This window comes from Eleginops maclovinus, chromosome 20, assembly GCF_036324505.1.
Source record: "Eleginops maclovinus isolate JMC-PN-2008 ecotype Puerto Natales chromosome 20, JC_Emac_rtc_rv5, whole genome shotgun sequence".
Classification (NCBI taxonomy): domain Eukaryota; kingdom Metazoa; phylum Chordata; class Actinopteri; order Perciformes; family Eleginopidae; genus Eleginops; species Eleginops maclovinus.
Genome location: NC_086368.1, coordinates 26,758,263 through 26,774,137, shown reverse-complemented (window position 1 = coordinate 26,774,137; position 15,875 = coordinate 26,758,263). Strand labels below are relative to the sequence as shown.

Below are 15,875 nucleotides of genomic sequence, written 5' to 3'. Positions count from 1 at the left end.
GGCCCGCACGTCTTTGACATATCTAAAGAAGAGTGGTGATGATTACTAAATGGCCCAACTCCAAAGCTATATACAAAACACCCCCATCACACATGCTGAAAACTCGATCTCTCTGTTGCCTTACAACAAAGGCTTCAGGCAAGAGGGTTCAACAATGAAACCCAGGACCAATCTCTTCATGTCAATCAATTGGATTACACACTTTTTGGGGGGCATCTATTATAGGATTATATGTTTTTATGAGAAAGAAATGTTGGTTCTCAGTTAAAGGAATACTAAGACATTTTGGGAAACTTTTTGCTTACTCTCCTCAACAGAAAGAGGATAAGTACCGCTTTCATGTTTTTACACTTTGAAGCTGCAGCCAACAGGCCATTAGCTTAGCTTAGCAAAAATACTGGACCTTTGGGATGCCTGGATCCAGATGTAACACAATACTTAACTGCACCTCGCAAATTGTGTTTGTTCAATCCATATAAAAACCAACAGCAAGACTCCAATAAGTAATCTTCGAACACATAAGCCAATCTTCTGATGATGAGTTAGCATATTGGGTCGACTTGCACTTCCTCTCCCATGTGCCAGTTGTTCTTTTCAGACCGGTTTGCAACTTGAGCTGCAGCAATAAAATTCAGTTGGATAAACGACGTCGAAGAGTGGATTGTTTTACAATAAGCCTGTTTAATTGGTAATTATAAGCTAGTGAAAGCTAACTGTTTAGCTGCATGCAACAAGAGCCCAGTGAAACTTGAAAGGTAAAAACGCTCAGACTGCAATCTAAGTTAGAACACCTCCCATTCTAAAGTCTTGCCCCATTGCCTACTGATTATTTATTTATCTAACAGGGACAGTGCACATTAATAGACAATTTAGTAAATGCCCAAAGTTCCTTTTTAATGTCTTGCTATGCTGATATCTGTTTAAATCACCCCGATGCCACTTTCAAATAAATACACCAGGACATAACTTTTTGCAAAATAGCCAATGAGCACATTCCTTTAAATTAGAATCAGCTGATGTAATATACAAAAACCACCTGGATGCTTGGATTCTTGCATGCAAATTATCTTCAGATGCCAATTTGACCTGCAGGTCTGGGAAGAGCGTTTCAGTCTGGTCCATCCTGACCCCACACTCACAGTTGAGGCTGGAGGACTGGGGTTAACTCTTATCTGCACTGGTACGTCGTCTGTCTTTTGGACTCGACCCAACATGGACTCGTCTAAGCCCCCTCTGTTGCCACTTCACAAAGCTTCATGGAAAACATTCCTGAACAGACAAGTCCGGTAGATATCATATCAGTTCCTTTAACATGAGAATCAAAACAAAGAATCTCCTAGCTTTCTCTGACTCTCTGACATGCTCTATAAAAAACAGCCTATTTATTCTCACTCCATTTTGAGAGCAAACATTTCCCCGACTGAGGCACTCTCACAGTAAACAGCCATACACAGACAGGCAGGGTGTTTGTTCCTGGATTGAAATAATAAATCACAGAGGGCAGGTCGGCACAGAGGTCGAGAGGCTGGTTGTAGCTGGTGGTTTTGATTCTGCAGCCCTAACCTCGATATTATAGCATAATACTTTCAAGGTAACCTGAACAGAATGTGCTAGATATCCTATCGGTTTTAATCTCTGAACTGTGAAAAGATATATTCAGCTGATGTGCATGAAATAACTCGGGGAAAAGTGGTCAAAGAAAAGGTGTTTAGGCAAAACCCTTTCTTTCATTTTTATTTTTGAAATCTTTCTAAAGGTTGTTTCAAAAAAGAATCAAGCCATGATCTAAAGAGTACCTGCTATGAAAAGTATGTAATCGTGCAGTGAGTATGAAACAGGCTGTACACACACAGTACAAGGACCTTTGGCGTGACTGCACAGGGAGTTTTTCTTCCACTTCATCTAAGACAACCCATAACATCAGTGTAGGATTACCTGAGAGCTCAGACTCTCTCTGTCACACTTTGTCCATGAAGTCTTTGATAAGCCCTTGTTTTTAGTTCTGGATAATGCACATATGGAAAGGTTTTATTGAGCATGGCATTGCATAAAACTGGATTTCCGAAAAGAGGGGGTAACCCGGGAATGGGTGTCTAATCAAGGCGAGGTCAGAACCGACAGCGTTTCTGCCTTAGCAGCAAAGGCCATTCTCCTCCTTCACTGAGCACAACCAGGGTGCCCACTGGAGTTTAATTTACATTTCAAATTCATTCACGGCTATGGAGGCCTCCTGCTGGGATTGAGAATGCACTCAATTGTCAATGTGAGAATATGATGTAATACCATGCTTTCTTTACATAAATAGTGTGGTGAGAGGTGTGTTTGAACAAGAATCCCACGGTGGCATCTTAGATATTAATTTTCATACCGCACACCGCGATCAAGCTTGATTTTTTTCCCACTTTTTCCCCAATCTCCTCCTTGTTTAAAGTATGTTGTAACTTGAACGTCTCACTTGTGGTTGTTCTGGTAGTGTCCTTCCAAAGTTGCTTGTTTTCACAAGTGTTGTGCATGCCTGAGCGCTCACCCACAGTGTTTTTCAAGTATCTAGCAGTAATGTCGCCTGCCTTTGTAACATTATGTATTGTGGAATTTGGCAGTTTATCTTTTAGAAATATTTGAGTGCAGCTATAGGGATCCATGTTAGACTTTATCTGAAATATTGAATTTCATTGTTATCCCTCTACAGTATGTAGGCTGAATCAAAATGCCAGACTAAGTATGAAAACAAATAAGGGCCTCCTACAGTAAGTAAGACAAGTCAGTCTATGAAGTATAATATTACTTAAAATATGCACATATTTTGAAACCATAGTGTATTCAAAGTTAACATGTAAGATGCATCTAATATCTATAAATCTTTTATATTTTGAAAGCAAAAAAGTTGATACCATAGGCTGGACCTTAAATGCGCAGTTAATACAGTAGTTACGGTAGAGAAGTCCTCAATGCTGCCTTCATGGACTGCTGGAATCATTGTTTATTCCGTTTTATGTCACATGAACGTCGTCTAAGAGAGTATGAATTGTGTTATTTTTATCACAACGTCTGTAGAGTCATAAATAACAAATAAAATGTTAGCATTTTGCTGAATAGACTGCTACTGTAGATTTCCTATTATTTTTGTGAGGACAGTTTTTAGGGTTCATTGCTTTCAATAACAATCAACTTCATCCAGATGTTGTCTTTTGTTTTCAAAAGTTATAAAACAAAGTTATTTCTGCTTGAAAAGTGAACTTGATTCATTATATTTTACATTTAAAAACTTTTCAAACTTTTGGAATCGGTTTACGAGGGGTACCTGAACGCACCAAAAGTCTCGGTCAATTAGTAGAGTTTAGACAGTGAGGAGAGCCTGTAGTCGGTCTGTGAGCACTCCACCAATGACCAGCTAAAAACGCCCCACTGCTCCGACTCATAACAGCGGGGGTGGGGAGTGAAAAAGTTTGGCTTTGGACTTTCGGAAACCATGGGATTCGAGCTGGACCGCTTCAAGGGCACCGTGGACCCGGATTTTAAATGCAACTTGTGCAACAAAGTGCTGGAGGACCCGCTGACGACTCCGTGCGGTCACGTCTTCTGCTCAGGCTGCGTGCTGCCCTGGGTCGTCAAGCAGAGCAGCTGCCCAGTCAAATGTCAGCGGATCTCCACCAAAGAGCTGAACCACGTCCTGCCCCTGAAAAACCTAATCCTGAAGCTGGAGATCAAATGTGACAACCACGAGAGGGGTTGCGATGCCGTGGTGAAGCTGCAGCATCTGGCCGAGCACACCGAGATGTGCGACTACACCCCGGCCAAGTGCAGGAATAAAGGATGCACGGAGGTCCTCAACCTCGGGGACATGGATGCTCACATGCGGGAGACGTGTGACTGCAGACCGGTGGGGTTATGCGAGAGCGGCTGCGGCTTGATGCTCTCTCACAGAGAGCAGAGATTAAAGAGCCACTGCTGCCTGAGATCCCTGAAGGCGCACAACAGCGCACTGCAATGCAAAGTCATCATCCTGGATAGAGAGTTCAAGCAGCAGACTATTAAAGCCAACAAGAGGGAAAAGGCACTGCTGGCTCAACTTTCCGACGTGCACAGCGAGCTGCAGATGACAGCACTGAAATATCAGAAGAAATTCACCGAGTACAGCGAGAGGATCGATTCCCTCACCAAGACCGTGGCTTTCTCTTGCAAGGTAGGCTACTTTTAAGGAGTACAAGAACCCCCCCCCTCCTCTTGTACACTGTTACTTTCTCCCTGTCATTTAGGGAAAACCTGCATTGTGATATAAAGAACATAACAAGTGTTAAAAAGTACACCTATACTTCTAAATGTTGGTTCTGATTGTTCATTCTGTTGCACAAATTGCATTTTCTTCCTCATTAATGTATGCTTGTTTCTGTTTCAACTTTATATAAAATATCTTCCCTCAAAATGATTGCTTGCTATCTTGGACTCACTCTTCCATTTACTAGGCTTCCATGTTGTTTGGATAGCTCTTAAATAAACCCCAGATAAAAATAGAACTTTATTTGAGGATTTATCTAAGGGATTGTTCTGCTTGGAAGTTTTCAGGAGTCCTCCAGTGCTGTTTCTTCACTGTCTGTTTTTGAAACATGGATGTCAGCTGTGCCTCTGGCCAGCTGGCAGTCAATGGGGGAGGGCCAAATATTTACTGCAGTTCTGTACACAACAAGAGCCAGGTTGCAGTTATATTGCCTCCTCGCAGCATGCTTGTTTGAGGCTCTCTGTCATCGGGTGTTAGCCCCTTTCCCCCTGAGACAATCATAACAAATTACAGTCATGGATGTAGCAATGTTTCTGGCACCAACGTTGTATGTGTTGTTGAAGATCGCTTCCCATATTTGAAGAGCTAAAAGTCCCAATGTTTTGTAGATACTGCACACTGTGATAATGGATACAAGGTGCAGTATTTCCTGCTGGTCACTGCTGGTTAATAATGTATCTAAATCTGTGGGCTAACACGGGGCCCTGTTGAGGTCCAGGAGCCCTGGTGTAAGGGTGTTTTATGGCTCAAATTTAAAAACCCCTAATGCCTCCTGTAACAACCAATTATCAACATCATAAAGGATGGAGGAGTTCATAAGTCACTTAATGAATTGAATTAGTGCATGGTGGTTGCACTGCTGCTGTGATCAGCAGAGGGGAGGGGTCCTACTGTAATAATCAGGCTTAGTTATAAAAATCTGTCCAAGAACAGGAGGTGGAGCTTTTGATTGGGCACACACTGCTGACAGGGTTACATAAAATAATGTGGATGAATGGGAACCTTCATGGATACTGCTCTTTAAACTCACACCTCTTAAAGGGGAAAGTCTGGATGTTTTGAAGTGCAGGAGATGGTGGTCAGCACGTCCGTCGTTTTGGAAAAACAGACATTAGTACTGGCATGCAAAGCGATGTTTCTTATTTGAGTTTTAGTATGTTTTACATTTAGAATATTTTCACTGCTTCACGTTGCAAACAGAGAACCCTCTCTGACTGAAGCTGTTATATGAACCTAAGCTGTGTTAAAAACTCCACCAGAGTTGTTGTTGTTTTAGCTCACGGTTTGTTTCTGTTCTTGTGTGACTTTGTTGATTCTGAACTAACTCTTCAAAACACCAAAGTCACACGATATCACAAACAAACTAATCGATCGAGGCAGCGGTAGACCAGCAAAATCCAGACTTCTGCGAGGTAAAATTACCATTTTCGTCTGTTAGCTGTGAACATATTCTGAACTGAAGTTGATTCTTTTATATGGCTTAAATATGTTTTGATTCTTCCCCTGCCCATAGCAGTTCATTGCTTGGTATTTTGGTCTGCTCCATCAAACTAGGGATATTCCAACCGCCGTCCACTGTAGGTAAAACGCTCACTATTAACCTTATACAACCCTACATCCCAAGTTCCCAACCATCGCTTTAACTCACTTTATTTGGACACTGAAGTTTTAATTTCTCACTCAACTGCACATCTTGTTTAAGTGACATCTTCCCTCTTCTCTCTCTTTTTTTTTTTTTGGTCGTCTTTTCGCTTGGTTTGGTTTATTTCTTCATTATGAACTCAATACCCAGAAAAACCTGTTCCGGTAGACTGGCAAATTGTGCATCAAAAGCACCGATCCGGGGGAAATGGTGAAATCCCTCATGCGGGCATACAGGAGCTTGCTGGGCTTGAAACACAGCTGGTTATCATAGTTCGTTTGACAACTGCGTTCCACTTCTACAACTGAGATATGTTGAGTGTGTGTTCAGAGCTGTGCTAATGGTAACAGAAGTGCTTTGTTCTGAAATGCCTCAAACATACATTAAAGGCAGGAATTGTTCCAGAACTAAGTCACATAAGAGAAAGAACAGGTTCGGGATGAAACTACATTTTGTGGATGATGTGGTTTGTTGGAAAGCTTTTTTTTTTTATAGAAAGACTCATTCATTGTGTCCAGTCAAGCAGAGAGCAGGCTTGTTTGGTGGGAGAGCCTCAACACACATGGCTATATGAAACGGAGCATAACAAGTGGGATTAACTGTGGTGGGCGGGCGACTTGCAGACTGCTACTGAAACTCCCTCGAAACATTGCCTCCCTTTTTTTATGATGTCAGTGTTCAAATGTTATCAGGTCTGGTGGCACTCATTGCCTCTCTCATGGGGGACATTATGGCTCGTCAAACCTGGAAAAGCCCAGGTAATGACATTTAAAATGGCTCTGTACTTTTCAATTCATGCTACGGTGCCAGCATTCATAATGCCATGAACCTGGAACAGCTCAATGGAGTGCATCCGTTACTACTCACCATGTTTCACAAAGGAACATTTCCATGGTTGTGGTTTTGTTGTGACATGTTTCTTCCTCGATTTACTGTGCAAGAGGGAATACGGGTCCCATCGTTACTGAAAACCTACTTTAGTTTGTTTTTGCAACTCAGTCGTTTCTCGGCTTATACTTCCCGAGCCAGACGGAGGATTTTAATGTCTTCGTTTAATATCTCAGGAAGCGACTGTGAGGGAGATCAAGGTGACCTGACTTTGTGGAATTACTGACTTGAGTTTCCAATAATAGTCCTGACACTTTTTTTAAATGTCTGCCATAGCAATAAAACAAAGCAAAAACAAAGCAGCTCAGATCCTCCTCTGGTTCACTTCAGGCCTGTCACACTTTCCATTTAGTTTCCTCTCAGTTTTCGTACCGAGCTTCTCTTCAGCTGCCGTGGATGGCGGTGTTTGTACTTGATGCGATAAAGAGTGTCTATCAAAATCACAGGACATAAAACGGATTGAGCCTCACATTGAATTTGATTTGGGTAATCATGGGCTCAATCGGATTAGGCTAATTGTGGTCTAATTTTAAAGAATGAATCTAGGATAATTTAACAGTGTAATGTAGCCCATTAGTTCTCACAAATTCATTGGTGCCGATTGAATATGTCATGAATCACATTGACAGCTATGGAGAAGTCACTGAAAACACAAGTTCTGGGTATTTTATTTGAAAGTAAACATTCAGATAAAGACATTTATTAGGTTGCTGTTTCCTTTATACGCTAGCTTCACTAATGAGGAAATTGATTTGAAATCTATAACAACATCATTTGCTATCAATTAACTACCAGGATCAAGCCTTTCTGCCTCTTCAAGGAACACTTCAACCCAAACATGATCATTTCTTTATCAAAGACCCACCCTGTGTCACTTTGATTCAGGGCCGTAGATAGCTCAGTTTGTTTAGGGACTTGGCTTTGAAGTTTAAGGCCGTCGATTTCAAGTCCACCAACAAATAGGTGTACAAACCGAGACCGGTACATGGTGCCAGTTTGCTTTTGAGAAGGCACCGCATCCCAAGAGTTAATCCAAGGCACAGTATAGTAGCTGTCCATTGCTTCTAATCCTCGGATAGGTTAAATGCAAAGTCATAATTTCACTGAAATGTGTTTTGATTCAAATCCTCTTTCGCAATTTCCATTCCTTAAGTTAACGTTGTCATTCTCACATCCTACTTTGGTAAATTAAATATCCATTAACGGGAAAATCGTAATGGATTGAAGTAAAAGGGTTTGCATTTAACAACAACATGGCTTTATCCAAACATCAGTTAGTCAACTGTAACACAACAACTCACAAAGTGTAAATCATTTTAGCAAACATGCATGCACTTGGAAAGTAGTGAGCATCTGACTGGATAAATGGGTCTTTCTTCCATCACTACAGAGGCATGCAATAGATAATGGTCGATTTGGGGGTGAGAAGTATTCCCTTTAATGCTAGGCCAATGAAACAATTTGTTACATTCTGCATTACAATACCTTCACAATAATAACGTTTTAAGAGGCAGACTGAGGGAAGGAGTTTCATGCAGGACAGACTCGGAAAGTGTGACTGGTGCTGAGGAGTGTGCCAAGTGAGCAGCAGACTAACACTTCCCTGCCAGTTTGCTCTCCTTCCTCACTGTCTTGTTCTTCTTTTCCCATTAAAGTTACTCGGCATAGCTTCCATGTGTTCCAATGTGATCATGTTATCACATGTTATTTTTTATCACCTAGGCATACCTTTTTGTTTAAGTAAATACACAACCTCCTGAAGAGATGAACCTCATTTTTTAGGGATTAGAGACTTGCTAAAGTGTTCACAGATGTGGAAAAAACACTCCCTAATTACTCTGAGTTCATTTTAATGGTTCTCGAGGATAAAATGCAAATAACCCTTTAAAATTCTTCCAATTTGTTTTGAGGGCTTGTGGCCGATTCAGTTTAACTCAAATGAATGACCTGTTTCTTCTTTTTCAGTCAAATCCGTTTTCACTTGACGCCCAACTGTTTTCTTGTTGACAGTAACGGCTGTAGTCTCTCTAATGGGGAGGCATGTGTTGCTTATGCTGTGCCGTGACACATTGCAGGAACACAAATTCCTGAGTGGCCTGACATGCACATGATGGTTTTTTTAGAATATAGGGCAGTCAGGACACTGTACATGCCCAGCTTTATATTTAGTCGTTCTATGTCGCAGCATTCTGGAGTGGCAGCTGAAATTATGTTTCCTCATAACTCCCTTTAAGTCCTGCTTGGAAAAAAAAACGATTAAGAGCTGACTCTGCTCGTTTCCCAGAGGTTTCCATGTCATGTTGTCACTGAGTAAGAAGTCCTCTGTTGTATGAATTTACAAAGGACAACAGTTTTTGAGGGGGAAGGGCTCTTCTGAATGGTCACCGCTGGTGTTTAGGCTTGCTGAGCATCAGGGAGTGGCCAAAGCTAGAGCTGAATGATTTGAGGAAGATATTCAGTTGTTTGCCAAATACTAATATTATGGTTCAAATCACGGAATTGGACTTGGAGAGGGATTAAATAAATAGCTGAAAACCACAAATAATTACTGTTGCAGAAGAAACAAATAATTGCTTATCCATTTTGTTATTTTTTTCTGTTCCTCCATGTCCCCTTTGGAGCTCTGCAGAATTGTGAGTTTTTTATAATTTCAACTTGAGGCTTACAGGGTGTTTGTACCAAGCATAATCACATACTTGTCTTTTTTCTATATTCATTGAATATCCAATTCTTGTTTCTGCTTCTGCTAACAAGTCAGCTAGAGAATATTTTTTTTATTTAAGTTAACTGGGCGAGCCTTCCATAGAAAAGCTGAAAAGTTCATCCCAGATTTATAACATTGGTCTCTCAATAACATTCAGATATATTTGTGGTGTTCTATTTATTTATATCAACTACTGTGTTCATGACAAACCCATGGTATGTCGCACCCAGCAGTGTTTTGATATCCAGCTAATGACCCCTAATTATACTGTTGACAGCTTAGCATTGTAACCGCTTAAGCTAACGTTAGCTTCACAGATTTAACCTACATTATGAACTGCTTCATGGAGTCCTGGAAGTCAAGACTCAGGTGTTTGAGTGATAAACTTCACATATTTAGAGTGAAAGACACTTACTTTTTAGAGTTTAACCATGAGATTTGATCAACTACGCTATAGCTCCCAATCATCGTACTCAACAACTGCAGAGCTAATGTTAGCCGGTTAGCTTAAATATTTATTTTGCTGAATGTTAATGGTACAGAAACAGGCACAGAATATTAACTAGAGAACAGTCAATAACAAGTCTGTTTTTTCGGCTTACACCAAGCATACACGCAACATGCCAGCACTGTGCAAAACCCTAATTTCCTACACCTTGAAAGCAGCTGTTAAATATGCATTATCATTACGCCCATTAAATTTGAAAGTGGCAAACTGCAGTTTTAATATAAAATCAATTAATTTCAGCCCTGGTGCAGATAGTAGGCTGAGTTCTCAGATTTACACTTTCAGATCACCTTGTCCAGAGCTATCATTCATTAACACAATACACTTTGTCATGTAATATTTATGTGTTTGAGCGATACTATTATCCTTAATACGTAAAATATTGGCTTATTCCTGCTGTGTTCTTCTAAAAGCTCAATCATTCTCTGGCTCACCTGGAGTTAATCAAGGATTATTATGTCATAACCACCTTCCATCTCTTTGTTCACGTGTCTCTCCTCTGTCTGTCTTTAGGAAGGCGAGACTAAAAGCGTGACGGTTGTCCTTCTACGTGAGGGCGGATCTCTGGGTTTTAACATCATAGGAGGAAGGCCATGCGCGGTAGGTTGAAAGCCGAGCGTCTTGGAGATTTCATCTCCCCCCCGGTGATCAGCCAAGTATCATATAGCAACCCAGGAATGAATAGCACATACTTGAAGCACCACAGACTTTCTCTGTACTGACATACACATCTTAGACATTCACGCATGTGTTTTCTAGTCTGTGGATTGATGCACCGCATCTATTAAGTTTTATTGTGTTTATATATTGGTCTGGTTTCGCGGATTTGGCATTACAGATTAAAAAAACTATAATTACTTTTATGAGAGTTAAATCTGGGATTATGGCTCTGACCGCAGTTGTTTTGTCTCTAATTGAGGGGATTTTGGTGGTGAGGTAAACACAGAGGAGAGGAAAGGGTCTTTTTTATCCCAGCCTGAACCTTTCACGGCCACTTTTCCGCCCTGGGGGCTCTGAAGTGAATGTCGTTAATGATGCCACACGCTCTGCTGAGTGAAGGGTTGAAAATACCTCAACACAGCTTACAAATCTTCCATACATGGAGCCCCTTTCTGCAGCTGAAGTCCTATTGAAAATGTGTTCCTGTGTTCCTGTATCTGTTTCATTGGGACTGTACTGAATGGTTACTGGGCTTTTTTTCCCCTGACCGACACAGACACGCACTTTTCTGCAGCGACATAGATTATCACAGTAAAAGTTTTTATAGCAGGAAACTATTAAAAGGTCTTCACATAAAAAGCTTCTTTTTTTTTTTTTACTGGAGTCTCCTAGATTTGCAACCTTTTTGTGACAGGACCATGTATCAAACCCAACCATAAGAGCTTAGATATAATACTTGGTTTTCCTGTTAGCCTCAAATCAACAGTCTGTGTATGAAGCTATTCATTAAAATGGAAATAGCTAATATACCAGTAGCCTAAACACAAGCGTTTCATGTGGCTATTACTCTGGCATGGCTTGGTAGGAGCAATCAGCTGCCAGATTCTGTGGTCTGTGGAAGGGCTGGTTTGTCTACAAGTCTGAAGATAGGGGGATAGTTGTAAGGCAAAGAAGTAAGAATTAGTCGCAAAGCATTGCTGCGTTAACACTGTACATGATGCCTCTTGAGAGAGGAAGCAGAGCGGAAATAATTAATTAGAATTAGCACTGTGACTTCTGAGGTTTCCTGAAGTATCCCATTACTTTGCAGTTGTGTGACAGGACTGTAGAGTGTTTTTGCTTTTGGTTTTAAAGAGAGTCCTGATAAAGATGTAAGCAGTCTTAGCTCTGACTCTTGGGTCAATGCCACAGTCTTAGTCTACCTTATATCAATCCAACATGTCCTCATGCCCTTTTGCAGGCCAGAAATGTCCCTTCAGGCCTGGGAAGCATCTGCAATTAAAGCTAACCCTTGAGTCAACACTCATGGGCAGGGTCAAAGGGTCAGTTCAACCACATTATAAATAGACTTGTTTTCTCTTTCACCCCGACTTGTATCCAACCCCCAGATATATGTGATTACATTCGCCCAGATTCTTGAATGCAATTCTTGTAATCCATTAGGGCTTTCATTGTATTTCTTTGTATCTGCAAAAGTGGGATTTTGCACTCAGACATTGGTAAGTTAGTTGAAAGACAGTTTAAGTAGAAAACTGCACTTGTAAAATGTAACTGCCACTACTTTTTACTGGTGCCTTTTGTGTTCAGTTCAATGGTATTAAATACGTTTGTCATTTGTTCAATAAAAGAATTTCGGAAATATTTCTCTTTAATAATCGAGCAATTGGTGGTATTTAAGCCGTAACAATTTCATTGGTTGCTAGTCATGTATTATTATTGCAATATTTCCGTATGTCATGCAGTCTTACTTCCAAAATGAAAATAGTTGGCGGTGAAGTATGAGGATCAATTTGAGAAAAATCGTAAATTAATTGGGGAAAACCTGCTATTCATCTCACATGTGTTTGTTTTTTGAACTTAGAATTTAGTTCACATACATTTTATACAGTTTTCATTGAGTTGGCAAATGTTTCAAGGATGGGATTCCTCAACCTGACTTATAAACTAAAAATTATTCTTTGTCTGGTGGCGGCAAAATGTTTCCAGGGTTTTACGAAGTAGCGTGCAACTTTTCATTGAGAGATTTATTGGGATTTGTTTATGATACTACATTTCAGATTTGATGTTGTATGTACGCCACTATCCTCTTACAATCGTAGCACTGTGTTTTTATTTGTTGTCAAGACAGTAATTTAAATGTATTCTCACAGGACGACAATGACAGCACTTCGAATGAAGGGATCTTTGTATCCAAGATCATCGAGGAAGGAGCGGCAGACAAGGAAGAAGGCCTTCAAATCCACGACAGAATAATAGAGGTATGTGTTTCATCAGGAGGAAGTCAATGTATTGTAGATAGGGAGGTTGGATTTTGTGACAGCTGCCGGCTACCTTATAAAGATGATGACAGCAAGGAAACAATATTCATGTTCCTGTGACTTTAGAAAAATTAACTCCAGCTGAAAGCAGCAAAAGTGACACGTCAAATTTATATTTTGGGCTTTTATTTCAGCAAATCCTGCAGAGAGTAAACGTTTCAACATATACTTCTACCAATCAACACTCAGGCAAAGGCTTTGTTAAGTGGGGCATCGCTGCAGATAGAGTGGATTTAACCTGAGGCGAAGTTGTCTGTCTTTGGTTTTCGCCAAGTGAAAAAGAGCCCTGTGTTCGCTTCCTAGCTGACAAATCCCTTATGACAGAGCTGCCTTGTAGCATCCTCCTCTCTCCTTTAAACAGAATCTCTTGTGGAAAGGTCGGCTCACCCTGAGGTCAACTTGAGGGATGCGTTGAAAACCACGCATCACAAAGGTTGCTTTTATAGAGCAGTTGTCGAGCAGAATCCTACACAATGGCTTCATTGAGCGGAGATGTTTATGTGCATTACGAATGTGTATCACCGCCTGCCGCAAGATGACAAATATGGTTTGTCGCAGGCTTTATTGTCCAACCTCAGTGAAATTGCCCCGGAGCTTTTTAACCAGCACGGACATATTTGTTTACAAGAAAAAGAAGACTTCGACATCTGGACCAAGTTGATCACTCTATCCTGTCATTTAGGCAAAAAAACGCCACAAGTACTCTGGCACAAGCCTCGTGCCACGGCTCTAAATACTGTGGTTGTAAGTACGGCGAGACCATAACCAAGATGTGACATGTTAGTCGTCAGGTATAATCACTTCCAGTATCACAATCAAGTGGCTTACAGCTTTTCTGCAACTTGAGATCCCTCAACAAAGGGCAGGTTGAACAGGCGATTCTGGTGACTTGAAGCCAACAAGTGGGCCACAAGCTGATGAGCGAGAAGCGATTAGCTCATGTCACATGAACGTGGCACTAATGTGTGTGTCTTTGCAATGTATCTGCTGTGTCTGTTTTTATGAGTGTTCTTCCATGTGTTTGCCAAGGTTTGGGAATCATATTAACGGGCCAGATGTTGCTGTATTTGGTTTCTTGAAAAGATATCTTGTGTATGATTTCGTGTTAGGATGGCCATTCACCCTTTATCGCCTAAAAGAAAAGACAGAGTATTGTGCTATTGTGTGTGTGAGTTGTGGGGAAGCCAGTGTGCGTGAAGTCACAAAATCTCTCCAATGAAGAGAACACATGAGCAGAAAGGACGCAAAGAGCCTAAGGAGGTAGCAAAGCACCCTATTAAGTGACCTTTTCTTTTCAAGAGGTGAGAGATTATTTGACAAATGGTATCATAATAAATCATCCAGCCATTGAAATAGAAATAGGCAGTTCAGAGTTGTTGTTCCACTTTGGATGGGAAACCTGATAGTGATTGTAGGTTCACATTACGAAGACTTATTCTTTGTTTGCTGGGTCAAACAAAAGTTCCATGTCATGGTTTTTCTTTAAACCACAATAAGAAATTCAACGTCACATGTTTGCGATTGTGCGGGTTCAATCTTTACTCTCAGGGCCATTGGGTCCGTGAACTCTGGTTCTCAGTGGTGAATCAAAAGAATTTAGTCCTGAGCGCCAAAAGGCAGTTTCATATTTTGAAGTTGTGGGTTGAAACTAACAGATCGTTAAAATGACTTCTCCAGCATCCTGTGTGAGACGCAGTGAATTTAGAAACGCTGGAGCCTTTAAATCTTGTATCTTATATCTCATTTTCAGGTAAATGCTGTTTGGCATCATTAGCATTCACACTTATCTAGAGGGAAAGTGTTGGTACATGTGTACTGATCTTTGCCGGGATTATATTTTCAAAGTACATCTTCAAAAAATAGGTGGTTTTAGGATGGATAAAAAGATCCGTGAGCTAAAGGTGATGATAGGTGACCATTTTCTTGCTTCTTATTTAGTCCAAAACCTTGTAAACAATCATAAAACCTGACAAATTGATTACCAAGTAAATGACCAAACCTGGAAACAAGAACTAAACTTGAATCAGCTCTTTAGCTCTCTAAAGTATGTTTTTTGACTTTCATATTTACCTTTTGGGTGTTAGCTCCAACAGCACCTCTGAAAGGCAGCAGCTTCAGAGCACCTCAGGCCAAAAAAAAGACAGTCTCTACACAACTGTAGTGTGTGTGTGTGTGTGTGTGTGTGTGTGTGTGTGTGTGTGTGTGTGTTGTGTGTGTGTGTGTGTGTGTGTGTGTGTGTGTGTGTGTTATTTTAAAGCTGCATTGATTTAGGGTTAACAAACTGACAACACAGACCCGTTGTTACTTTAGCATTCATTTGGCATTTCTGGCCATGTGATGAGCTGGTTTAATTATATACTTTGATTCTAAAATGCAGATTATTTTTGCGGAAACATGGATGAGTGGAGAGTTGACTGCGTTTCTGCCATTTCACCCTCATTTCCCATTACAGTAGACAGGCATCTTCTTCCCATTTTCCCTAAAAGGTGATATCTGACTTACTAGCATACAGAGGCAATCATTTCAACGGCCCTCAAAAGCCATTGCATTACCCCACCGTGGGGGATAACCCGCTCTGTTAAAGAACAATCATATTACACGGAGCGGTGAAAAGCAAGTTCACCTGAGGAGGCAGAAAAACCCCAGCTCCGGAGCTGTTTTCTCTTCCTGTAGTAGAGGTGTTTGTTCCAGTAAGTCTATATGGATGTCACATGTACATGATGATCCACGGCTCGTCCTTCTATAACAGGCTCTTAGCGGGGGAGTGTGATAACAGATGGCTGTCCTCTCACTGAGCTACAGGCTGGTATGAATCAGCACATGAATGCCTCCTTGTTCAACCGGACATTTTTCTCATAAAAACCTGGAGCAGTGTTTGC

The 15,875-nt window shown here is 40.9% G+C and overlaps 1 protein-coding gene across 2 annotated transcripts in view; it reads left to right on the top strand.

Annotated features, from left to right (window-relative positions):
* Window positions 1–3,350: 3,350 nt before the first annotated feature.
* The window catches only part of pdzrn3b (PDZ domain containing RING finger 3b), a 93,303-nt gene continuing 80,778 nt past the window's right edge, over window positions 3,351–15,875 (top strand). Inside the window, exons 1-3 of one of the 2 annotated variants that reach the window (XM_063911680.1) lie at window positions 3,351–4,183; window positions 10,532–10,618; window positions 12,829–12,936. In XM_063911680.1, the coding sequence (XP_063767750.1) occupies window positions 3,470–4,183; window positions 10,532–10,618; window positions 12,829–12,936 (909 nt within the window). In that variant the 5' untranslated portion in view covers window positions 3,351–3,469. The remainder of the gene's footprint in view (window positions 4,184–10,531; window positions 10,619–12,828; window positions 12,937–15,875) is intronic. The other variant, XM_063911681.1, reaches the window with a different exon arrangement.